The following is a 27,153-nucleotide window of genomic DNA, read 5'->3' on the forward strand; positions in this document are numbered from 1 at the left end:
GAACGATGACGTCACCAGGGGGTGCTTACAAAATAAGTTTATTCTGGCAGAGGAATTCACATTGAAGGGCAAAGTCACTGCACATTCTTTGCATTTTATTTTGACATGACCGTAAATAAAATGTATCCATTAATGTTTTTGATATTTATTTATTTTTATGCCAGTATTTACAGTACCAGTCAAAAGTTTGGACACACCTTCTCATTCAATGGTTTTTCTTTATTTTTATTTTTATTTTATATATTTTTTTATTTTATATATTTACAGAACCAGTCAAAAGTGTGGACACACCTTCTTATTCAATGGTTTTTCTTTATTTTTATTTTTATTTTATATATTTCTTTATTTTATATATTTACAGTACCAGTCAAAAGTTTGGACACACCTTCTCATTCAACTACTTTGAAGAATTTAAAATATAAAACATATTCTGGTTTGTTGAGCATTTGCTTGTTTACCACATAATTCCATATGTGTTCCTTCATTGTTTGGATGTCTTCAATATTAATCTACAATGTAGAAATAAATAAAAATATAAATAAAGAAAAACCATTGAACGAGAAGGTGTGTCCAAACTTTTGACTGGTACTGTAGTTACTGTATATAAACATTGAAATTATACTTTTTTTTCTCTTAACACTTTTGCATTTATAAAGCCATGCAGATGCGTCTGTATTACTATTGGTTGAGCTGTACTGCAGCAGAACTGGCGATAGTTAAAGTAGTATGAGAATTGTGGAATGACAATACAATACCACATCCTCGAGTCCTCTCACTTGTGTGCGAGAATAGATGTTGTGAGCACTTGTATTTCTGGTCAGACAACACAATGCCACATCCTTGATTCCTCTCACTACTGTGCACAAACCCTACTCTACCACAACACACCGAACAGAGAGAGAGAGAGAGAGAGAGAGAGAAGAAACTCAAAATGATATGTTCAGTCCTCAAATTATTTGAAAAATAAAAAATATTCTATTCTAAATAGATTCTAATAATCTATTTATTAAAGTGGCAGTTATGATTTTAATTTGGAGACGTCAGTTAAGATGTGAATGTACCATTACGCATATTGGCTTTGTTTTCACCCTGAAACCCTTTTTGCTTTCTCGCCTTGCAGGTTTCCACGAATCGTTGTGGTACCTGGACCGTGGTCGTGCGTCCTGCTGTGACCCAGCTGACACTCTCTGTTACTTTGATTGTTATTATTAGTCAGATTACTAATACTATTCCCTATATCATTATTTTAATTCTACTATAGTCATTGCTGCTTTTATAAGTAGTCTTAATTAGTCTTAAATAGTCTTAATCTTAATCTAAACAATAGAGTTTTTCCTGTGCTGATGTGTATAGATAGTAAAGACCACTCTTGCATTGTTAAAAACATTAATACACTGTTTATGTTTTTACCGGATTTAACAGATCAGGTTTAAGACAGTTCTGAACTGTAGGTTGATTGTTTAAATATGTAAACCTTTTATGAGGCACTAACTTTCATAACGAAAACAAAAAATAATATTTTAAACTGTGTTTAAGAAATCACATGTACATGGAGGTTATACAACATGTGTGTTAAAACATATAACTGTGATGATGTTAAGGCATGTTTGAGGTGTTTAAGGATGCAACATTTTAATGATTGATTTTATTGACCTGTTGTTATAATCTCACATTTGTCACTGTACAACCCCACCTTTCCTGTCTGTCTGTCCACAACCCCACCTCCTGTCTGTCTGTCCACAACCCCACCTTCTGCCTGTCTCTGTCTGTCTATCCACAACCCCACTTCCTGTCTGTCTGTCCACAACCCCACCTTCTGTCTGTCTGTCCACAGCCCCACCTCCTGTCTGTCTGTCAGATTGCCTCCACTTGTAGGTGGGAACAATGTTTTAAACACATCTTTTTGGGTCTGTAGGCATGTTTGAGATGTACTTAAACCCCATGTTTAAGCATGTGTATCTTTTCTTCAAATAAATGCTGTATTTTTGAACAGAAGTAAGAATTCTGGGTGTTTTTTGATAAAGCAAGCAAACTTGCAATTATTAGTCAAGTTGGAAACAAATTTGGAATTTAAATTCTCTTAGCTTGAAATAGCAAGTTGTATAGACTTGGTTAAGTTATTTTAACTTGAAACTGTGAGTTACAATAATGCAGAAATGTATGTTTATTTGACTAGGTAAGGAAAGTTTTCTTAAACTGATAATGTAATACAATTCTTTGTTTTACACAAGCTTTTGTTTTTATCTAACATGTGCTTCCTTGGTTTCAGCCTCTGCTCTCCACCGTGTTCCGCTCTGGAGGAAGAAAGAAAAGTCAGAATGAACCTTCAGAAGCTTCCTCATCAATGACCTTCATCAACCTTCACTAAGATCCACCATTGAAACAAAAAAAGCTGCATTTATAAATCCAATTTTAAACACAGACTTAATTAAACTTCATATAGAATATTACAAATAAGTCAAAAAGCTAAAAATGGGATTCAAGTCAGTGGTCAACAGATATGTTTTTATCTTGGATTCAAACGTATTGTGTCAAGTCAATTTTATTTATTATAATAATAATAATAATAATAATAATAATAATAATAATCAGCTTTATTTGTCATTGTACATACAATTGTTGAACATTCATATACATGAAAATGTACCATCTGATATCACAAATGTGCCTCTGTAGGTTTTGCGCTCTGTACAGCATATGATACCCTCTGCCTTCATATCAGGAAGCTGTGGTGAAACCAAAAGAAGAGCTGGCATTAAAAATAAAAACTTCAACTTTGCCTCAAATTCTTCAAGTCCTCAAATACATTAACATTTCTCAATATAGACACACTTTTCAATGTAAATGAAATACACTGAATTACTGTGTTAGAGGTCAGAGTTATGAAGATAACATTTACTAAAACTTTCCCTTCTTTTCCTCAGTTAAGAAAAACTTGATGATCTCATAGAATATGATACACTGCTGTAGATTAAACTAACCAGCAGGATATCAAGGAGTTACGATGCAACATACACATCAAATGCCGCAATGATATCAATCCAGAAATATCAGTAAGTGAATCAAAATACAGACAATCCAGACGTACAGGAAAAGATGGGTGATTTATAGAAGGAGTAGAAGTGAATATTCACACTACTTACAGGCAGATGGAGGTCCTGGTGGCTGGGAGTCGATGCAACACAGACAAACTGGGGAAAGAGTCTGGAACTGGGTTGACTGGAAAATTGGACACAGGTGAGCAGGATGATGAGGGTCTGAGGCCACCTGCTGGACAGGAGGAGCTGTCCAGCACACACCATCACAGAGTGTAACATGCCATCACAACAGCATTTTTTTTATTAGATCTGCATAATATATATATATATATATTTTTTTACAAATCAGGGGCAGCAAATCAAGATGTAGGTTCGTCTGTATGAGCTTCATTTTTATATTACACATGGTTGTTTGATCTACTGTTAATGTAAACGTACTGATTAGAACAGCTTTTATGATCGTTAAATGTTATATGTTAAATGAGTATAATCGCGGTTAAATCCTATAGATGTTCGGTAATTTTGTAGGGTAACAGTGGGGACTCTCCAGTCCAGCAGAGAGCAGCTTCACTGCTGTATCCTGCAGGTTGTTGTTAATCAGGTCCAGCTCTCTCAGATTGGACTGAAAGCTGACAACTGAGGACAGAGCTTCACATCTTTTTTTTTTTGATAGATACAATCATTTAGCCTGAGGAAGAGTTAGTGATAAAGACAAAAACTGATACTAAGTCAAGCAATCAAGCATTTGGGTCGAAACTGACGAGAGGACGTTTTGGACAATTACTGCTTTTCCAATAATTCTTACGGGATCAAACAGCAATATAGTCACATTTTTGGGATCCAACTAACATACAAAAAGTAATGTCAGCCTTAAATTTTCTAGTGTGATGGATCTTTTTTTTTTTACTTCATGGCTGCATTAATCTGTGGAGGTATAATGAAACGAATGAATCACTGAAAGGTAGGCTAAGGAGAACGAAAACCGATTAGTTAGGGTTAGGAAATGAAAGCGGTTGACATTAACTTCACTCACTAACGGCTCAAGCAAGTGACAAACGAGTCACATGACCAACAGTCAGTATTTGACGATTTGGGAGTGAGATCAGGTCGCCAAAAGAGGAAGTTTGCAGATTCAATTTTCTCTTTGAAATGATGACCGCATTAAGTGTTGCCTTCATACAATCTAGAAATAGTTTTCAAAACCTAAAACAAATAAAAATGTTATACAGAAACATTTTCAGAAGAAAATCTCTGAAAGTGAAGATAATTCATATCCAGCAGAGTTCCACTTACTAATTTATTAATTGTCAGTCCAGCAGTTCATTTGTGTCCTGATCAGGTCTGCATGGAAGTAAAGTGTTATAGATTCATCTCAATCTGACTGTCTGCTTCAATGAAAAACTCCACCCAGCTGTAAACCAGTCTGAACCTGAAGTCGGGACAAAGTTCCACTTTTTAATGTTTTATTATGAGTTTATCAAATGACACATTCACAGCAGCAGCCAACCTGCTTACAATAGAAATAAAGACTTTTAGTTGAAGGCTCCTCCTCCAACTACAATCAAAATAATTAAAATACTTTGATTGACAGCTCTCTGCTACATGCTCAGACAAGCATTCAAAATGTTACTTAAGTAAAAATACAAGAGTAGAACACATAAAATATACTTTAAGTTACAAAAGACACACAAAAAAAGTAATCAATGTTCTGAGTTCTTTTCCATTTCTGGAAACACAGAGATGTCAAACCATACATGTATTAATATAGTTGTATATTTTAGATATGAAACAACTCAATTACAATACACTTATCAACTGATTTTTCCTTTCGTTGGTCACCTTTTAGCTAATATTAACAGTCTCTAATAAATCCTCCTTCATGAAGGTTTTAATGTTTTGGCTTTAGTATTGCGTAATACAGAGAGACGTATTTAGCCTATCCTCATTTATATATGAATGGGGTGGACAAAATACGAAAAAATGTTTTACTTAACATAACAAACATTAAAATACTCCCATTTAAAGCATATAATATTATTGGATTTCACAGTACTTCTTGATGCAATAATGTACACATGATGCAGGTGGTTAAGGCGGTGCTTATTTTTTTGCCTTAATGTCACTGGAGGTATCATGTGTTTGGGATGTCAATCAATCCGTCTGGTATATTTTCGTAAATGGGATATCTCAGGAACTCCTACAGGGAATTTCTTCAATTTTGGCACAAACTTCCAACCGGACTCAAGGATGGAATGATTAGATTTTTGGTGGTCAAAGGTCCGACTTCTCATGAACGCCATATCTCAGGGATTTGGCATAACCATCCACTTGCACTCAAGGTTGAATTGATTAGAATTTGGTGATTAAAGGTCACTGTGGCCTTACAACACACTTTTTGGGATATAACTCAATAATTAATATGCTAATTATGACCCTACCGAGTCATTAGTGGATGGTAAGAGCACCTGGCGTGGTATAAAGTGCGTGAGAGTCTAATCAGCGTTGGCGGGAGAGGTGGTGGAAGAATCAAACAAACACAGGAATTTCCTCTTGGCTTAAACATATGGGGTCTGGGAAGCGCTCTTGCACTGGCCCCCCTTAAATATACTCAATAATACTCAAAATACCCTCCAACACAACAAGAAGATGGTAACACAGATTACAGAAAAACAAAAAACAAAAATCTTAATGTTTGCTTAAAAAAACCTGAATGCAAACATATTTAAAGTCATTTCAGCGTAATTAAAAGCATTACTGTGCAGTGCATCCAACCAAAGAAAAGAGAAAGACACAGTTCAGCAGGAGACTCTCCCTCCTACAGTGAACACAGAGACACTGAAGAACCAGACCACAACCTAAAGCCAGGGTAAAGAGGTTCAGTGAATGTGGTGTTGAAGGTGTGGAGGTGGATCTGGTTGTAAGAGTAGACTTCGTAGAAGGACAGAGTGCCAGCAGGCCAGTCCACATACACTGCTACTCTGTGAGGGACGGATGAGGAGGAGGAGGAAGAAGAAGGGAGGAGGAGGCAATGACTTGATCTTAGGTTGTTGTGACTGACAGAGAAACCATGAACATCAGAACAGATCAGACTCCAGAGCTGATTATTTTGTCCAAACCAGCTGGAAGCACTATTGTTTCTCCTCTTGATTCCTCTGTAAGTCACAAATATATGGACCAATCCTTTACACTCGACCTCCCAGTAACAGCGACCAGTCAGACCATTTGTACACAGCAGCTGACAATTCTGAAACCTCTCTGGATGATCAGGATACGGCTGCTCCTCCATCACTGCTGTCACCTTCCTGTTGTTGTCAGACAGTTTGAGGTTTCCGTTTACTGTGTTTGTGTCCAGTGTGAGTTCACAGGAATCTGATGGAGAGAATAAGACACAAAATACAGCAGCAGTTTATCATCTAACACACCTGCTTATTTGTTGCTTCATTCTAAAACATTTTACAGAGAAAAGTTTTACAGTGAAGATGTTTTAAAGATAAATGTTTCACAGGGAAATGTTATAAAGGAAAGTGTTTTGAAGGTAAAAGCTTTAAAGGTAAATGGTTTCAAGATAAACGTTTAAGAGATAAAAGGTAGATGATTTACAGTGAAATGCTTTAAAAGGTAAATTTCTTTATGATTAAAGTTTTGAAGGTGAATGTTTTACAGTTAAACATTTTGGAGGTAGAAGCTTTAAAATGGATATGTTTGACAGTGAACGGTTTAAAAGCTTTAAAAAGGTTAATGCTTTAAAGGTTCATTTTTCATTAAATGTTTCAGTAAATTTTTCATTTTGTATTTCCGAAGAAGGATGGTGGGTTCCGCCCAATCCTAGACTTGAGAAGGTTGAACACATTTTTAAAGGTTCTGTCATTTCAAATGTTGCGAATGGCAGAGGTTCTCAAGCTAGTAGCACAGGTGGCCTAGTTTGTGTCAATAGACCTCAAGGATGCCTATTTTCACGTGCTTATTGCACCTCACCAAAGGCAGTTCCTGAGGTTTGCCCAAAGTGATGCCATTTGCTCTTTCACTAGCTTCTCGTGTATTTACAAGGTGCGTGGCAGCCGCCCTTTCTTCCATGCAAGCCAGAGGTTTGACAATTTTACCATACCTGGACAATTGGCTACTCATTTCTCCAACTGCGCAGCAGGCAATCAGAGATGCAGTGATGCTCCTTGGGCATCTTAGCCAACTGGGCTTACGGTGAACTGCTCAAAGAGCAATCTTACACCCAGTGAGAGGGTAGGTTACCTGGGCATGACACTCGACTCACAGTCAATGAGAGCCCTCCTTTCCCAGAAGAGAGTGAGGGCTATTCAGCAACTTATAGGTCGCTTCGAGAGGGGCAGGGTTTTGAAATAAAGCCTCTTTCTCAACGTGCTGGGCATGCTGACGGCAGCATCCATGGTCGTCCCTCCGGGTCTTCTTTCCTTACGACCCTGGGTCAATGGGCTGCACTTGGATTCCAAGTGGCACCGGGGCAGGAACGTCAGGATATCCAGCTTTTATTGCCAGACATTGAAGCCTTGGAGAAGAACGCTATATGTATGATATAGCGTTCTTCTCCAAGGCTTCAAGGGGGTTTCTTTATGATTAATCCCTTCCCGCCAAGAGGTGGTGGAGACAGACGCCGCTCTATTGGGCTGGGGTGCAGTCTGGCAGCGCAGGACCATCAAGTGCCAATGGAGCGTGAATCAGAGGTAAGACCACATAAAAGTGCTACAGCTCAGAGCAATATATCTGGCTCTGCGACATTTTCTCCCAGCACTGAAGGGCCGGCATGTTTTCATCCGGACGGACAGCACCTCGGTGGTGTACAATATCAATCATCAGGGAGGCACCAGGTCCAGGCAGGGTCTGCCAGTGTCACAACAGCTCCTTACGTGGGCATTTATCCACTTCCTGAGCCTCAAAGCCATTCATCTCCCAGTGGCGCAGAACATTGAGGCAGATGTGCTGTCCCGCCAAGGTTACTGTGCCCGGTGCGGGCACTCAAGTTATATGTGGAAGCCAAATTTACGTAAGACTGACAACCTTATTGTTTGCTATGGGGGTTGTAATGGGGGTGAACCCCTGTCAAAACAGAGGCTTTCTAATTATATTGAGGGTGTGATTCTTCACGCTTATAGGTCACAGGGCCCTAGTAATGTGAAGTGTCCACATCCTTGGAACCCTTGAAAGGGGTCCCTCTGCAAGAGATCTGTGCGGCTGCAACCTGGGGGTTCTTCTTGTACCTTCGTTCGCTACAACCGTGTCAATGTTGCTGCTCCTCATGCCATGACAGAGGCAGTCCTGTCAACAGCTTCCCTTCCTTAGTGCGGTAAGCATTCCTCGTGACCTTGCGGGTATAAGGCATCCGCCATCTGGCAGTCAGGAAGAATGAAATAGAACTACGGTTCTGTTACTCAGAATCTGGGCCAAAGATTTTGAAGGAACTGGATGACCGAGGGTTTTGTTGGTCTGTTCTGATGAATGACTTTGTTGGTAGAAGATTTTGAATGGAATCCATTGTGTGATGACGTGATTTAGGGTTTTTACAGTGTATTCAACATGGGGAAGTCATAAGTGCTCCCTTTCTTAACGTCATCTGATGGTCACAGGTGACTTTGTTGGTATAATTAGTTCTCGACCTGTCAAATATGCAAGATGGAGATATCCAGTGCCACTCCCCCTAGCAGTTAAGAGCACCGTCATCTGGCGGTCATCCAGAATTCATTAGAACCGTAGTTAACAGAATCCAGTGCGAAAGCAACTCTCGTTTTAAATGGTAAAAGTTTTTAAGATAAATGTTTTACAGTGAACATTTTAAAAGGTAAAGTTTTTCAATGAAACGTTTAAAAAGGTAAAAGTTTTGAAGTCAAAAGTTTTTGACTAGAGCTTCTAGTTTTGACGGTAGAATCTCTAGGATGTCAAGGATAATAGTCGTACAGTGAGGAATGCCCAATGAATCTAGCTATGCTCTTCTCCCACAATATGTAAATGTGGTAGAGGAAACTCCTCCCCATTATTGAGATGTGTCTTATTCCCTATTTAATGCTTATGGTGCTGTTTTTCGTCCCTCAATACCTTGATGAAGACTGTCCTGTCGAAATGTTGGTAAATCATTAAATCATTTTTTCTTCATCCTGTCTACGAGTATGCAACTATTCATTCTAATTAGTTTTAAAAGGTAAAAGCTGCAAAAGTAAATCTTTTAATGTGAAAAGTTTTAAAGGTAAAAGTTTTAATGGACTGACTGATAGACTTCTCAATGACTCATCTTTGTGGATTTTGTTTGAAACTAAGGGTTGAATGAAATGAATTGCAGATAAGCTTTTGATTTAAACTAGCATGTGTTGCCTTGTTTTCATGAATCAAAGTGAACACAAACTTACACTTCCTCAGATCAGGTCTCAGCCACAGCTCTCCACTATGGTCCACCCTGGAGGAATAAACAAAGCTTTTAGAATGAGCCTACAGAAGCTTCCTCATCAACCTCAACCTTCATAAGCCTTCACTCACATCTAGGACAGGCCTCAGTCGCTGTCAAAAAGATCTCGGACATCTGCAGCTCATTCAGAGCTATGCTCCTGTTACATTTTTTCAAAATCTGATCACTATATTTATTAAAAATAGCATCTCTGCTGTTTGTAATTGTGGTTTTTAAATTAGAAAGTTACTGTATTGGCTCTATATGAACAGCAGAAGTGCTGCATTGCTTGTAGACCAGTGCAGATAAAATTGAACAGCCAGGCTACTGCTGCCTACGACTGACACAACGCAGTGCTTCCAGTGTCAACCCGTCGTTACAGAGAAACAGTGTGTGAGGTCTTTTGTATGTCCATACTTGAGCGATTCCAGTCTCCAGTGTGGATCCTCCAGTCTAGCAGAAAGCAGCTTCACGCCTGAGTCTCCTGGATGGTTGTAGCTCAGGTCCAGCTCTCTCATATGTGAGGGGTTGGATCTCAGAGCTTTGTCCAGAAAAGTGCAGCCTTCCTCTGTGATCAGACAGCCTGATAGCCTGGACACACACACACGCACGCAGTCTCACACACGCACACACACACACACACACACACACACACACACACACACACACACACACACACACACACACACACACACACACACACACACACACACACACACACACACACGTAGAGATATTCATTTACATATATTTTTTCCTTGTCAATGTGAATTCCCAGTCTAAATTTAGCTAAACATTAAATAATGTGAAATCAAGCTGTAAAACATTGAGCATTGATACACTAAAACTTTCAAGTTGCAAATGTCCTAAGCCACACTCAGAATGGAATAAACATTACAGGGTGAATTAGGGAAAGAAATCTTCTGACGTAAAGTTCTGACTTAAAAAAGGGGCTAAATCTCATCTGACTCATGAGTTAATTATCTCGCTGCTAGATGGTTTTTCTTCACCACTTAGTCTCTAACTGTGTTTGTCTGGTGTTTGCTTCTGAGAAGGTAATCTATATCAGAGCTTGCTGATGAAAACAACTGCTTACTCCTGATAATTGAGCTGATGTGAACAGTTAGACTAAAACCAAACAGTAAAGTTGTGGATCATATAAACAGAACGATGAGTTGAAAGATTCTTCAACAGTTGGTGGTAAGTCTTGTGATAATTCTCTGTTTGTGAATCAAAAACTGTCAGAAAAACTTGTTATAGCAGTGTTTAAAATCACTGATAAATCAACAGATGAAGGCTATATTTTTAAATACACCTTAACTTGAATGTCAAGCAACATATAAATGGTCATCTGTTAAACAAAAGATGAATAGAGACCTTAGAGTTTCCAGTGTGCAATGTGGACTCTCCAGTCCAGCAGAGAGTCGATTCACTCCTGAATCCTGCAGGTTGTTGTTACTCAAGTCCAGGTCTCTCAGACTAGAGGACTGGGAGATGAGAACTGAGGACAGAGCTTCACAGCTTCTCTCTGACAGATTACAGCCACTCACCCTAAAAAATATTTTCAGTGTATGAGAAAACAATTCCCTCTATATTTTAGGAATTTTGGTAAAAAAAAGTGGAATAATCACTGAAAGGAAAATTACAATACAATGTAAGAGTTAAGGTTCAACCTTTACAGGTTTGTCAATCCTGACCTAAGAGTCTCCAGTTTACAGTTTGGACTCTCCAGTGCAGCAGAGAGCAGAGTCACTCCTGAATCCTTCAGGTTGTTGTTACTCAGGTCCAGCTCTCTCAGACCCAAGGACTGGGAGCTGAGAACTGAGGACAGAGCTTCACAGCTTCTCTCTGACAGATCACAGCCACTCAGCCTAAAAAATATTTTCAGTGTATGAGAAAACAATTCCCTCTATATTTTAAATGACTTACACCTCTATTTTGGTAAAGAAAAGTGGTATTATCACCGAAAGGAAAATTACAACACCATCTGAGTGTTACAGTTCATCTTTTACAGGTTTATCAATCCTGACCTTATAGTCTCGAGTTTGCAGCATGGACTCCCCAGTGCAGCAGAGAGCAGAGTCACTCCTGAATCCTGCAGGTTGTTGTTACTCAGGTCCAGCTCTCTCAGACTAGAGGACTGGGAGTTGAGAACTGAGGACAGAGCTTTACAGCTTGCCTCTGACAGATCACAGCCACTCAGCCTAAAAAATATTTTCAGTGTATGAAAAAACAATTCCTTCTATATTTTAAATGACTTACACCTCTATTTTGATAAACAAAAGTGGTATTATCATCGAAAGGAAAATTACAACACTATGTGAGAGTTACGGTTTACCCTTTACAGGTTTATCAATCCTGACCTGATAGTCTCCAGTCTGCAGCGTGGACTCTCCAGTCCAGCAGAGAGCAGCTTCACTCCTGAAACTTGCAGTTTGTTGTTACTCATGTCCAGCTCTCTCAGACTACAGGACTGAGAGATGAGAACTGAAGACAGAGCTTTACAGCTTCTATTTGACAGATTACAGCCACTCAGCCTAAAGCAATGAATGAAAATGAAAAAAGTTACAGTCACATTTTGGAATCCAACTAGCTTTAACAAATGTATTTTTGCCATAAAAAGTGCAATGTGTAAGATATGGCCAGAATTTTATTTTAAAACATTTAACTAAAATGAACAAAAATCATTAACAGATTGTGAAGAAGTATCAGTGTTGACATCATGTCAAAGACGTATATGTATTAAGTTGTAGAGATATCTGCTAAAATGATCCTGCTAACCAGCTAGCCCTGACTTGTCATGTCTTGTCGATAGTCAGTCACTTTTGTGTCCAGACTGCCATTAGTCTAACATGAGAGGACAAAAGTGTAGAGCTGCTTGGAGGGCATGTCAACCAGGTTGCAGCTATAGCCTTGTACGTTTTGATAGTTTGTTTGTTGGATTGGGACTGGGGTGGCAGAGAGTGGACCTCAAATTTGACCAGCACAAAACTCATGGGGTCTGATCCCAGAGGACTGCCCGCCCCTGGTTAGTGGAATAGTAAACGCACAGATGGCTAACGTAAACTATAGGCCAACCACACACGGGAAGATTAAAAGATAGCAATGTTATTTTGACTGGCTCTCGGAGCTTAAACAGTTTGGTTGAATTCTTGCCCTGCTTTAGTTAGAAGTTGGCTTTTTTCTAATTTGATAACTACATTTAAATTCTATGGACCCAGTAGTAGAGGTGAAAGGACGCCCTACACTCTTTGGAGAATGGAACTCCAATGTGTAACTGAGTTTTTTTATTTTTATCAACTGATCACTTTGGTAACTAAATCTTGCAACTAGTAGCTCCTTAGTTGAAAACAACCCAACACATGTGACACCATTTGTATCTGAAGTTATCTGTGCACTTACAGAGCTTTGTTGGAGGCTTTGACCACTGGCAGCAGCCTCAGAAGAGCCTCTTCTGAAGAAGAATATTTCTTCAGGTCAAACACATCCAGATCATTTCCTGATGACAGTGAGATGAAGACCAGAGCTGACCACTGAGCTGGAGACAGTTTATCTGTGGAGAGACTTCCTGAACTCAGGTACTGTTGGATCTCCTCCACTAAGGAACGATCATTCAGTTCATTCAGACAGTGGAACAGATTGATGCTTCTCTCTGGAGACAGATTCTCACTGATCTTACTCTTGATGTACTTGACTGTTTCCTGATTGGCCTCTGAGCTTCTTTTCTTTTTCAGTAGACCTCTTAGAACGGTCTGATTGGTCTGCAGTGAAAGACCCATGAGGAATCGGAGAAACAGGTCCAGGTGTCCATTTGGACTGCTCAAGGCCTTGTCAATAGCAAACCTTTGGACCTTTATCATAGAAGTTTTGCTAAATAACATTTGCATTTGTCCGCCACAAGTTTGGCCTGGCTCACACATCACATTCTTGTGTTTGTTAACGACTGCCCTCTGTACGTAGAAAGCTGCCAAAAACTCCTGAACACTCAGATGGACAAAGCTAAACATCTTGTCATTCCTTCTCCCACGTTCCTCTTTGAAGATCTCTGTGAACACTCCTGAGCACACTGAGGCTCCACTGACATCAATGCCACTCTCTTTTAGATCATTCTCGTAGAAGATCAGGTTGCCCTCTTCCAGTTGGTGGAAAGCCAGTTTTGCTAATGACTTAATGCACTGAATGCACTTTTTTTGGTCATACTTCTCATTTGTCTGATGAATCTGAAACACCAGGAACTCTGCATACATCTCAGTCAGTGTATTGGGCAGCCCTCCTTCCTCTCTGGTCTTCAACACGTCCTCCAGAACTGTAGCAGTGATCCAGCAGAAGACCGGGATGTGGCACATGATGTGGAGGCTTAGTGATGTCTTAATGTGGGAGATGATTCTGCTGGCCTGCTCCGAATCTCCGAATCTCTTCATGAAGTACTCCTCCTTCTGTGGGTCAGTGAACCCTCTGACCTCTGTCACCATGTCAACAGAATCAGAATGGATCTGATTGGCTGCGGCAGGTCGTGTGGTTATCCAGAGGCGAGCAGAGGGAAGCAGTTTATTCTTGATGAGGTTCGTCAGCAGCACATCCACTCAAAGTTAACAGCCCGATTTTCACTGGTAGAGCAGTCCAGATGAAGGCGGCTCTCATCGAGTCCATCCAAAACAAACAGAAGTTTAAATTTGCTCTTGTCATAGTTGGTGTTTCCTGATGACTGCAGAGTTGTAAAGATGTGATTAAGAGCTTCTTCCTTAATGTCTCTGGTCTCAGTGATACATTCATGAATGAGCTCTGCCAAGGAAAACTTTTCTCCCTTCCTTAAATTCAGCTGGCGGAAGGTGAGAGGAAAAATTAGATGCACATCTTGATTGGCTCTTCCTTCAGCCCAGTCCAACACAAACTTTTGCACAAGAAAGGTTTTGCCAATTCCTGCAATTCCATTTGTCAGCACTGTTCTCATGGGTTTGTATTTTCCGGAGGGGTGTTTGAACATGTCACAAGGTTTGACTGGTTTCTCTGTTCCTGCTGGTTTTACCACCATCGCCTCAATCTGCCTGACCTCATGCTGCGTGTTGATGTGTACGTCACCACCGGCTGTGATATACAGCTCTGTGTAGATATCATCGAGTCGTTGCTCATCTTTCTTCTGTGCCCACCCTTCTTGTGCACACATGAACTTATCCTGGAGGTGTAATTGAAGCAAATGTTGGTAATATGAGATGTGTCGTGGCTCTGGTACTGGAATAATCCCATCTGTGTTACATAAATAGAACAAAACAACAGCATAAGACCCCTTTTCTCATAAGCATCAGTAAATCCGTGCTTGTTGTTTTTCTAAAGCTTTGTTTATGAAAAATATTCAAATACAGTCAAACAAAGTTTGACCTTACAGGTGGAACAGGTTTCGGTGGACAGTAATCAAGTACTCGTTGATTTGCAATTATGTAACAGTAAGTTATCTTAATTTTATCTTAGTTTTCAACACATTTCATGTCTATAAATCCAACATTTACAAATAGAGCTGCCCAGTGCAAACCAACACCCTTAACTGGTGACCACTGTGCAGCTGCGGGAGTTGTTACCATCTAATGGTTAAAATGTCATAAACAAAAGTCCTGTTGCATCAGTTTCACTATTCTGCCTCTTTCCACCAATGTGCTCTTGCTCTCTTTTGCATGCCCAGAAGTGCACGCTTTCCTTTTATTTTACGCTCTCTTGTTCCCAGGATCCAGTTAAATGATGTTTAAATGTCAATACAATTTAAATTACCCCCAGATGAATGTACCAGTTGACCAGTCAGATAATACTGTCTGGAACCAGACCGTAGTCAAGGTTTTATCCAAATGTAGCGTAACTCTTTCAGAAAATGAGAAGTTTTGCATTGTTTGATTGTCAAGGACCAGGTAGTACTGGTAAAATTATTTGTTCGAGGTCCAGTGGATATAATTACTGCTTATCCTTATTGTGCCAGTTACTAACAGGCCATCAGATACCAGAATAGACTCCTCCCTCTCCTCCCTCCTATCAGCCCTCTGGAAGGCTTACGATATGCAGGGCCCGTCCTTTTGAGATTGGCAACCAATCAAAACTGACAAATGACCATCTGTTACTATTACTACGTCCATTTCTGTGAATATTAGGGACCGGCCAACATGTGGAAAACAGTTGATGGTTCAAATTCTCGAGTTGTATGCAGATACCCTTAGAACTGTTCGGCAGGACCTCAGGGTTCTGTATTGCACTCGGTGTCTTTCTCCATCTCCCCAGCTGACCAGCCACAAAAGTCCCTGGATACACCAATAATTTACCGCTGATCAACTGGGTTTGGCCAAGCACTTCTGAGAAAGCACAAGCACTTAAAGGGGTCTTCTTCTCCAGGCACTAAGCAGAGTGCAACCTCTGCTGTTGATTCGGTCAGACTATCTCACCGGGGTCACTAGATCCAGGCAGTCTATTGTGTCCATGTTCTCAATTTGCTCGTCTAACGGACCGTTTTTCAATCTCCCGGTCTAACATGACCGATGTCAATGTATTACAATGAATGTAATACATTGTAAAGAAAAGTTAGTAGATCTGAGGTAACATTTGAACTCCTGATACATCAAATACATAAACTCTGACAAACACATGCATGATTTCATGTCAATCAACATGTCAACCACATGTGCAACAGCATTATGTCATGAGGACATCTAGTTGGTTATTAACTGAAGGCAAAACAAATACCACACTACCATTTAGATTATACTCCCAGTACTATCTCTCAGTGTCTCTACCCAACAAGTAAATAAAATATAATTAAATCAGGTATAGCGTTATCACGTCTCTGTCCTGTCAAATCACAGTGATTAATAACCATGAACCTTATTTATGAGATCAGGTATTTAGTTAGTATTTAGTTGCCCATTTCAGCCCACTATTTTTGCAAAATTAACAAAATTTGACTGACCTTCTGGTCCTGAGCTGGTGTCTGGCAGACTCTGCACCAGGTCATTCCTGTTTATCTTCTCTAAAACCTTCTTGGTCACCTTCAGCGCTCCATGAAGTTTGAAGGTGTTCACCATCAGATCCACTGTGTCCCTCCTTTCTGCTTTCTCCAGCTTGGACACCTTGATGGTTTGGTAGCCTTCCAGGATGTCAGGCTGCTGCAGATACCAGTTGAAGTCCTTGAATTCATCGTCTCTTAAATCCTCCAGAGTGTTCAAAAGGTCAGCTGACGTCATTGTGGCTTCCTGCTAAAATTGAGCAGCTTGGTTAACCTGAAGGAAAACCGTAACACCAATGCATCAGAGCAGCAACAGGAGTTCTGATTTACACATGTGCTTTATTGGTGGGATTTATGTACAGAGTCTGGACAGTTAGAGCTCCTGCTGCCCTGTTGGCTGGACCCGATGTAATTTTTCAGAGGCAATCTGCTTACCCCTTCAAGCCCTTGCCAATTGAGTTGACAAAATTATGATTTAGCCTATCGGCTCTAAGGAAAGTTCTCTTCTTTTCCAGGTTGGCTTGATGAATTTTACACCAACAAGCCGAAGCTAAAGGGGAAAGGAAGGGATGAGACCATATGGGAGACTGTAGTGACAGAGGTGCAGCTAGAAGTATGGTGGAAGCTATAGAAGAAAATCCTAAAAGGTGTTGTTCCACCAGCGTCTAGTGCTTGAAATGAAAGCTGTGCTGTGGTTTTCAGCCATGCTAGCAGCATTACACCAAACACTAATGTACAAGAATGATAAAACATAATTATGAAACCACAACTTTGAACTTAACACATCTAAAAACAAACTCTCAAAGTTCACTGAGAGTGCAGATCCAAACAAAGAAGAGTCTCCCTTAAAGTCAAGATGGCCGCAAAGATAACAAAAACAGTAAGGCTTGTTTTTAGCGTAGCTGAGTTCCTTTAGCTACTGGAGCAGTTCTGAACAACTTGCAGCCCCTATTGGCCAGTTTAGAGGAGTACAGGGGTCCAGTAGTAGGCCCTATGCTAGATAAGCTACAGACATGCACTCACACATGCAAGCGTGAACACAACCTAAGGCTGGTGGAGATAATAAAACAATAGTTCTTAGATGTTAACCAACAAGAGTCAGCTTCCTGTTTCCCAATCTGTGCAATGGATAAAAAAACAAACTGACCAAGTGTCTACATCCATGCTGGCAGAGGCCGGACTCACATAGTGGTGTTTTGAGCTAAATGCTAAAACCAGCATGTCGCTAAGTGCTAAGCAGGTATAGTGTTTACCATGTTCACTATTTAGCATGTTAGCATGCTAACATTATCTAGTAGTAAGTAGTAAACACAAAGTACAGCTGAGGCTGATGGGAATGTCATTAGCTCTGCAGGTACTTGGTCATAAACCAAAGAATAGGACAAACTGAAATGTTGACCTGATGATGGCGGGAGATGAAAAGTCAGAGGATCACCAAAGTTAATTGACTAGACAAAATCGGCATATCACTGGTTCATTTTCTAATACTTTGTAAATGCAGGAAGGAGTTCTAAAAGCCTGAAATGAGTCAGCATTTATGCACTTAAATTTCCCTCGTTTCAAAGTTAATGTTTTTTTTATTATGAGTCTTTTGTTGGATGCCTGAACTAAGGTCTGTGTCTAACACAAGCTTAAAATATTTTAAAGTTTTGTTCTACGATATCAAATAGGTCAGCACACACCCCTCTCGTGAATTTTGAAGCTTTTAAATGTCTGAAAAACGTTGGATGCTAACAAGTGGCTAAATGAGACAAAACGTCACCCATTGGCTTTTTGTAATTTAAGTTAGCATGTGTGATGCTAACTACCAGGGTTGGACTACAAAAATACGTCATGCCCGCACCAACCTATTCCGCTTCCTTATTATTAGAATGAGAAAATGCCCAAATCGATGAAATTCCAAACCATGCTTTCATTGCTGCCTTGCACCCAGGAAGCATCACACACACACACACACACACACACACACACACACACACACACACACACACACACACACACACACACACACACACACACACACACACACACACACACACACACACACACACACAAAGCAGCAGTAATGGGCAGGTCAAAGCTTACTGGAACACATCACAGATTGGTAGGGCGGAACAAGAAGTGACTAACAGTGTTCTAAGTAAATAACTGATGGAAAAAACGTCGGGTCCAATAGTCCACTATGTGTGGAGCATGGTTGTTATATTGTCCCCTCTGTCATAAAATGTTGCCCTGAATATTGATGTGGCGTGTTTCTTCCTTGCGGTGTTATGTGTGTACAAATATTATTAATTAATGTAGTTTATTGGTAATTGCATATAGGGCGCTTTGGCTAGAGTTGTCCCCTCCATGTAACACATTCATTTGATAGGCTATCAATTAAGCCAGACGAAACTAACCAGTTCTCTAAACTTCAAGCATGTCTTACGGACATAAAAACCTGGATGACCTGTAACTTCTTAATGTTAAACTCTGAAAAAACAGAAGTTAACCTACTAGGCCCAGATCACCTTCGAAATCAATTATCTAATGATATAGTTTCTCTAGATGGCATTGCTCTAGCATCCAGCACTACCGTTAAGAACCTTGGAGTTATCTTTGATCAGGATCTGTCTTATATAACACAGATCTCAAGGACAGCCTTTTTTCATTTACGTAACATTGCGAAAATCAGGCAAATCCTGTCTCAAAGCAATGCAGAAAAACTAGTTCATGCATTTGTTACCTCTAGACTAGATTACTGTAACTCCTTATTATCAGGCTGCTCTAATAGGTCTCTTAGATCTTTACAGTTGATCCAGAATGCTGCAGCACGTGTTCTAACAAAAACTAAGAAAAGAGATCATATTACTCCAGTATTAGCTTCTCTGCACTGGCTCCCAGTTAAATCAAGAATATAATTTAAAATTATTTTACTTACCTACAAAGCTCTAACTGGCCAGGCACCGTCTTATTTTAAGGAACTTATAGTTCCATATTACCCAACTAGAAAGTTGCGCTCAATCAATGCAGGGTTACTTGTGGTTCCTAGAGTATATACAAGTAGGATGGGAGCCAGAGCCTTCAGTTATCAGGCTCCTCTTCTGTGGAACCAGGTTCCAGTTTCAGTCCGGGGGCAGACACACCCACCACTTTTAAGAGCAGGCTTAAGACCTTCCTTTTTGATAGCGCTTATAGTTAGGGCTGGTTCAGGTTCTCCTTGGTCCAGCCCCTAAATATGCTGCTATATGCCTAGACAGCCGGGGACTACCTAGGATACACTGAGCTCCTCTCTCCTCTTCTCTCACTCCCTCTTTATGTATTAATCTCCTATTCATGCACATTACTGATTTTGCTTCTTCCCCGGAGTTCTTATGCTTTCTCGCCTCGCAGGTTCCCAGGAATCTGGGTTATATTTGGACTGTCATCGTGCCACCTACTGAGGCCCTGCTGACACCCACTACTACTACCACTATCATTATTAGTCACATTACTATTATTATTGCCTGTACTATTACGCTTATTGACTTGCTTCTACCCTGGAGTCTTTGTGCTTTCTCGCTTCGCAGGCTTCTATAAATCGTGGCTGTACCTGGACCATGGTCATGCATCCTGCTACGGCCCTGCTGACACCGACTGCTACCACCATTATTATTACTAGTCACATTACTATTACTATTACCTGTACCATTAAGCATTTTAGCTTTACTTCCACCCTGAAGCCCTTTTTGCTTTCTCGCTCTGCAGGTTTCCATGAATCGTTGTGGTACCTGGACCGTAGTCGAGCCTCCTGCTGTGAGCCGACTGACACCCACTGCTACTTCGATTATTATTATTAATCACATTACTATCCCTATTTTCATAATTATAATTCTACTATAATAATTGCTGCTGTTATTATAAGTAGTCTTATTATATGAATCATTTATGTCATATACATTGAATGTGTTGTATCTCTGTTATGCTGTTCATTCTGTACACATGACATCTATTGCATTCTGTCCATCCTGGGAGAAGGATCCCTCCTCTGTCGCTCTCCCATAGGTTTCTTCCTTTTTTCTCCCTGTTAAAGGGGTTTTTTAAGAGAGTTTTTCCTGTGCCGATGTGAGGGAAGGACAGAGGATGTCGCATGTGTACAGATTGTAAAGCCCTCTGAGGCAAATTTGTAATTTGTGATTCTGGGCTATACAAAATAAACTGAATTGAATTGAATAAAAGCTGCCATAAAGGAAACTCACACATCATATTCTGTCTGTGTGTTCAGATACTAGTATGTCCCAATACATAGAATGTCCAACGCAGTGTGCCAAAAATACCAGGATGTTCTGCTGTATGTGGGTGCATGTTGCAGTACACAAGCCAGCATGCTTTTTCTGGCTGTTCTCACTCACAACCCTCTGCGCAGCAAAAATGTGAAGAAGAGGGTGCATTGTTATGACGTAGGTAGCAGACTAAGTAGTATGTCCAAATTTAATGAACACTGCATGCAACAGAACTGTCTTTGTAAGGGTAGCTGCAGAATGTCAAAGGTAAAAAGTAAAAAGTAGGTCATTTGAAACACAGAGACTATTCAGTGATAAAGCGTTGTGAGGCCAGACAGCTTCATTGTTCTCAATATGTTTGCAACAGGTGAGCCGGTAGAAGTGAGGGGGATTCTTTGTAGCTCACACCGCAAGATCTGATCTAAGTATATTATCTCAGTATATTTTAAAGTGGCCCTATTATGCTCTTCCACTTTTTCCCTCTTCTTTAGTGTGTTATATATATTTTTGTACATGTAAAAGGTCTGTAGAGTGTAAAACCTGAAGTCCACGCCTAAAAGGAGTTACCCTCCCCCTCAGAAGCTCCTGAGCTCCTGAAATGGCTCCATTGGATACTCTCCTTCACTTCTGTAACTTTATGAGGTCGTTTTACGTCACGGAAACAACAAAAGACAGTGACGGAGCTGAAGCTCTGGAGGAAGAGTTTTTTGAAATGTGAAACGTTGACCAATCACAACAGAGCGGACTAGCTGACCAATCAGAGCAGACTTCGCTTTCTGGAGGGAGGAGCCAGTGCTACAACGGAGCATTTCAGAGAGAGGTTGAGAAGAGGTGCTGCAGGACAGCCAGGATGAGAAAAACAAGGCGGATTATGAGCATTAACGCATGTAAACATGTTGTAACTGTAACTTGAGCTAAAAATATGCACCCGGAAAATAGCATAATAGGGCCTTAAAGTCAGTGTGTGGGCCTGAAGAGTACTAGTTTTTTAGCAGATTTTAACTTGCACCAGCTTGGAAAAGTACACATTCTTATTGCAAATACTAAACATATTATCATTTAAAGCCATTTTCTTCATGTATGAACTGTTTATGTGGTTAAACTAATAAAGTGTGTCGACCGTCGGATCTTTTTTTCACTTTTTTTCACTCCAACTCTCCGGTTGGTCGACAAAAAGACGTCGCTGCTGGAATACAAACTTCTTGACAACCAAGTGACTTCAAACATAGTGATTTATTGTGTTTAAAATGCAGGAAACAGTGAAAGAGTCTCAGTGTAAACAGAACCACGTGTAAAGATGTGATCTCGGAAGAGAAAAAAATATGTCATTTGCATCGTCCTTCAGGAGGGCAGAAACTCACATTTTTCCTCTTATTACATTTTGAAATGTTATATTCATACAACGTATTTTCATCTGAAGTCTTATTCTAAATCAATCTTTGGTCAGCTAATTTTGGACAATAATTTGACGTCTAAAAAATGTAAAATGTCAAATAAATAAAATCAATTGTCACTCTCTTGAATGTTATTAATATGCAAACAAAATGATGCGATCAAAAAACCCCACAAAACACATCAAAGTTGAAAAACATTCAAACTCAATTGAAAAGTGCAGTGAATGAAGGACAGAAACCCACAACCAAGCTTAAATCAATCAAATTGATTAAATGGTTTTCATTTTCCAAATGAATGTTGTCAACTTGAAATATAGATAAGCAGCAAAGATATATAACGTCTGCGGATAAAGAAACTGCAAATAGTTTTGAGCAACTTGTCAAGTAAAATAATAAGTTTATGTACAGCTACTCTGATCATTTATCTGAATATTTTCATCAAAATATGAAATGAAAATACCAGATCAATGTTTTTTTGTAATATTTTTAACTTTAAAGTCAACAAATATTTATTATAATATTTATATACTTTATATTTCTATATGTATTCAATAAAATAATATAAATATTTATTTTACCTTATTTTATTTCACATGTTCACAGTCATTTATCATATGGTTGCCATTTCCTTTTTGAGAATTAAACTCTATGGCGGATTAGACCAGTTTAAGCTCCCGACTCTGAACTCTGGTGTATTTAATTGAATTATTGGCAGACTGGAGAACTTTCATTGGCCTATTTGGTTTTACTTTGGCAGCCACTTTCTGTTATTCTTACAATGTTCAATGCACTTCATGATTATGTACAAATTAAATGCGTTATAATATTTCAGCTGATCAACCTAAGAGTCAATTCCTGCAGAGCTGAAACATGGGTAATATTCTGTAATGGAGTAAAACCTCTACTAAGGGTCAAAGCCCAAAACATTAAAGGCACATTCAGTGATAAAGGTTGGTCAGTGAGATGCTCGGTTGGTATTCACTAAACAGTTTGACATTTAAGTAAATCTTCTGTTAGGCAAGCGTTATGCTAACAATTAGCGGTGCAATCCTGATTTTTCGTAGATTTGGGTGATTTTACTCTACAACATCCAGCAAAACACGTTTCAAAACACTCCTTCTACCTCAAAGCTTTAAAAAAACCAAACCACACAATAACTCTTAAATCTCACGTGCATTTTAAAGACCTTTTTGCAAAGATTCTGATATTAAAAACGAGTCCAAACGGTGGAATTACCACTGGGTCCGTCCCGTGAAAAAATGTTACATTGGGAAATAGACGTCTGTAACTCAGCAGAAAAGGTTTTTGAGGTAAATCAACTTCCCACTACAAATACTTTACACGCATGTAAATAGTAAAATGTGAGTAGTAAGCCTGGCTTACATCTTCATTAGGGATGCACCGTGACAGATATCAGGCCGATGATCACTCAAATAGCTGGAGTGGATATCGGTCACAATGGGGCCAATATATTCAATTAATTTCCATGTTAAAAAACAATATTATAAAATTCTGTTTTGATTCCTGTTTAAGTTCTGACCAATTTGTTGCTGCATTAAAGGGTTTACACTTTAAGTTTTAAAGATTTTTTAACAAGTTGCTTGTTCCTGGCTTATTATCTTAATAATAAATCATAATTCAGTGAATCTATACCTATGTATTTATTTGTTTCATTTAGTTTTACAAGATTAAGAAAGCAATGTTTAAGTTAACCCTGATGTTGCCTTACACATAAAAGAATGATCCCAGTCACTTCCACACATTGATGGACAGCAGCGTATTAATTACACGCTGGTATCAGATCGGTACTCGTTATCGGCAGATACCGGGAACCCATCGCTATCCGTTTCGGTATTAAAAAAAGTCAGATTGGTACATCCCTAAGTTTGATGTCTTATCACCCAAATCTCCATACCAATACTCTGAGTGATGTCTTCAAATGTCTGCAGACTCCAGCAAGTGACGTGACAGAAAAGAAACGTAGAACCAAGTTACGAGGAACCTGATTAAATCCAGCCTTTGTTGATTGGAGTTACTTCACTGTCAGAGGAGTTTGGGCCTCGGTGGGTTGGCTCTGACGGAGGAATAGGCACCGATGTGGGTGATGAGGTTGGGTTCCACGCTGTAGGAACTCTCCCCGGGTATGGTCCGAGCCATCTGATACAGAACCATGTCTTTGGCGTTCCCCTTGACGCAGAACGAGCCGTCCAGGTACTCGGCCACCCTCAGCGAGGAGTTTCCAGGGAAGAGCATGGCGGGGGTGCAGCACTCTGTGGCCGGGGAGACGGCGTAGAGCTGCGGAGAAAGTCTCCGCAACTCCAGGAGGTAGTGCCGCCCCAGCAGCTCCGAGGCAGCCATGAAGTAGACGGTGAAGAAGAGGAGGTGGTTGGCCGACAGCTTGAAGGAGAAAGAGCAAGGGTTCCAGTAGGGAAAGGTAAGGAGGAGGGCCGTCGCTCCGACCACCCCGAGTCCCACCCACTCCAGGATGCGGTAGGGCTCAGGGTTCCAGTAGCGCTGCAGCCTTTCAGGGTGATACAGCTTTATGTAGAGAGTCTGGAGGGAGAACCGACGCGACAGCAGGTCCTTCACCACTGTGAAAAAGTCCTGCTTCGGCAAAGCGTCGTCCTCCAGGACAACCACGTTTTTGGGCTTCACCAGCTCCCATCCCTTGCGGAGACAAAAGACGTAATCCCTCTTCTCCCTCTCGAAGGTGTTGACTCGTTCACTGTCCCTCTGCTGCTCCCGAGGAGAACGCCGGATCACCCTGAAGTTGGCCTCCAGCAGCTTGGCGTCCTGGTTTTCATGCGAGCCGCTCTCCACGTCGCACACCAACACCTCCGCGCACCGCCGTTCCCCGCAGCCGCCCAGAACGCCGCTCAGCTGACGCATCACCTGGAGCAGGTAGTGGAAGTCCCGCCCTTCATTACGCCTGGCTGTCACCACGGTAACCAGCAGCTCAGGATGCTTGACGACGTCACTGAATCTGGAAGACACAGCGGATGCGGTGGAGGCGCTCTTCCAAAAGCGCAGCGCGTCTTCGCCTCGATCGAGGCTTTCCTGCAGGACCTCCTCACTCATGGAGTCCAGGTACATGGACCTGATGAAGTAGTACGAGTAAAGCAGCCGGTGGCAACACAGAGGCAGAACGACGCAAAACGTGATGGCGGCCAGGACGAGGGCTTGAGTGACGGAGTTGGACCATCGCAGGTACTGGCCGAGGAAGGTTTTCCATCGAGGCATTGGTGAAACAGCCGGCCGGAGCCACATGGTGACAAAATCTCCAGAGGAAGTCTGCTCAGGAGGGTTCAGCTCAACATTTACGGTGTCCCAGCATGCAGTTTGCTTTAGAAAACCCACAGCAGTGAAACCTGACGACGGATACCTGATAGCTCTGTGGAAAGCGAGTCAGGTGTTGGCACTTGTTGTTGTAAACAGAGAGGAGAGAGTTTCAATTCGGTCGCGATCGTCTGTCTCTGCTCTGGTATCTGTAGGAAGAGACGATATATATATATATATATATATTTCACAGTTACTGTCATCAACTTTTGACAATCTGTTTGAAACTACAGAGCCAGGCTATCGATCAGGGTTGTAAAAACATACGGCCCAACTGTTGACACAACACTGTTGAGCGTAGGCTACAGTTCATGCAGGAGACACCGGTGGAGAATGTATTTTTTTAAGGCAAATGGACCAGTTCCTAATTCTTATAATAATAGGGAATATTATTATATAAGGAATATAATATTTGGCACCAAGATCAGACATTTCATGGTGAAAGATATAAGAACGTGCAAGGACAACTGATTACAGAAAAAGATAAATAAATTGTTGGCAGGTTTGAGGAAACAGCAGTTGTGGTGTTTTGTGAATCAATTGTTCATTAGTTGTGAATGTTTTAAGAATGTTTTTCTTTATACTAAAAGTGGGGGGAAATTTTGAGGTATTTTAAAAAGGTCATTATGTAATGGTTTAACTGGTCCCACTCGATTTATATCAAATTGGGCTGCATGTGGCCCATGAACTAAAATTGAATACACTTATTGTAAGTCACTTTGGATAAAAGCGTCTGCTAAATGACCAAATGTAATATAATGTCATGTGAAATGAGTTTGACACGGCTGTTAAGATCGTTATCAGATGCAGTAAAAAAGAATGACCCTGTTTTTCAAATTTCTATTGTTTAGTTTAACATAAAAAGAGTTTTCAAGTTACGGGTCAAGTTTTGTTCCTCTTACCTAAATGTGAAAAACTGTATATTCAATGACAGAATGCTACAATTAATGAACATGACAGCGTACATATGTTTAAATGTGGGTTTACTGAAGGATACATCTTAACTTCTTTGTTATTTGTCCCTTAAATATCCTCTTACGTTGATTTAAGTAAAGAGACGAGCTTCAACGTTTGTATTATTCAATCACAAGCAGAGCAACTTAATCAAATGGAAATATTGGAAAGACACATTTTCCCACAATTCCTCCAGAAAATATATATATTTTTAAACATTTTAGTTAAAAATGTGAACCTTTACCTTTAAGATAGCATGCATAAAGAAGAACAGATCCGTTTCACATGCATTATTAAAATTAAACTGTAGCCTGGTCTTGATATATTTGCATATTTTTTAAAAACAACAACTGTAAGAGCACATGATCTCCTGCACACATACCTCATGCTGTACTGTTGCAGTCAGGCTGTGTGCCAACATGTAACAGTCAGACAATGAGGAGTGTGTTTGCATAAACTAACACAGTGAAAGCAGCAGGCAGACAGATGTTTGATCCGTCTGGATCTCGCTACAATGTATCACATTTAAACACCTTTGCTTTCTTTTTTTTTGTTATTTTTGTATCATGTGGCTTCCGGTATAGTGTGTTACAGAGGCTCAAGATTCCTGTTACACTGAATACACTCAATGATCGTCGGTTAAGCGCTGACGGTATGAAGAGAGACATTAAGAAAGAGCCAGTCGAGTGTTTTTAAGAGAGATACAAGGCGGAGAAGGGAGACTCACGGGGGGTTGAGGGGCTGCAGCTGTTTGCTGGTCGCTGCCATGTCCTCATGCAGCTCAGATACCGTAATACTCCGACTACAGAAC

General features: G+C 40.3%; 2 protein-coding genes across 2 annotated transcripts; both read right to left on the reverse strand.

The window, feature by feature from the left end:
* Positions 1–5,853: 5,853 nt before the first annotated feature.
* Positions 5,854–16,655, reverse strand: LOC129095567 (NACHT, LRR and PYD domains-containing protein 12-like). Its single transcript, XM_054604064.1, is given in 10 exon segments — positions 5,854–6,407; positions 9,407–9,453; positions 9,859–10,032; positions 10,819–10,992; positions 11,139–11,312; positions 11,472–11,645; positions 11,805–11,978; positions 12,844–14,026; positions 14,029–14,685; positions 16,382–16,655. Coding segments are annotated over 10 exon segments (3,585 nt in total).
* Positions 16,656–21,892: 5,237 nt separating this feature from the next.
* pgap4 (post-GPI attachment to proteins GalNAc transferase 4) lies at positions 21,893–27,153 on the reverse strand. Its single transcript, XM_054604088.1, has 2 exons — positions 27,070–27,153; positions 21,893–25,537 (listed from the first exon to the last, which is right to left on the reverse strand). The coding sequence occupies exon 2, from the start codon at positions 25,317–25,319 to the stop codon at positions 24,096–24,098; it is 1,224 nt and encodes a 407-aa protein (XP_054460063.1). The 5' UTR covers positions 25,320–25,537; positions 27,070–27,153; the 3' UTR covers positions 21,893–24,095.

The sequence above is a fragment of the Anoplopoma fimbria genome, chromosome 9 (assembly GCF_027596085.1).
Source record: "Anoplopoma fimbria isolate UVic2021 breed Golden Eagle Sablefish chromosome 9, Afim_UVic_2022, whole genome shotgun sequence".
Lineage (NCBI taxonomy): Eukaryota > Metazoa > Chordata > Actinopteri > Perciformes > Anoplopomatidae > Anoplopoma > Anoplopoma fimbria.

What these genes read in the sequence shown, in the direction of transcription:
- pgap4 (XM_054604088.1), bottom strand. Translation starts at nt 25,319, where the DNA reads ATGTGGCTCCGGCCGGCTGTTTCACCAATGCCTCGATGGAAAACCTTC.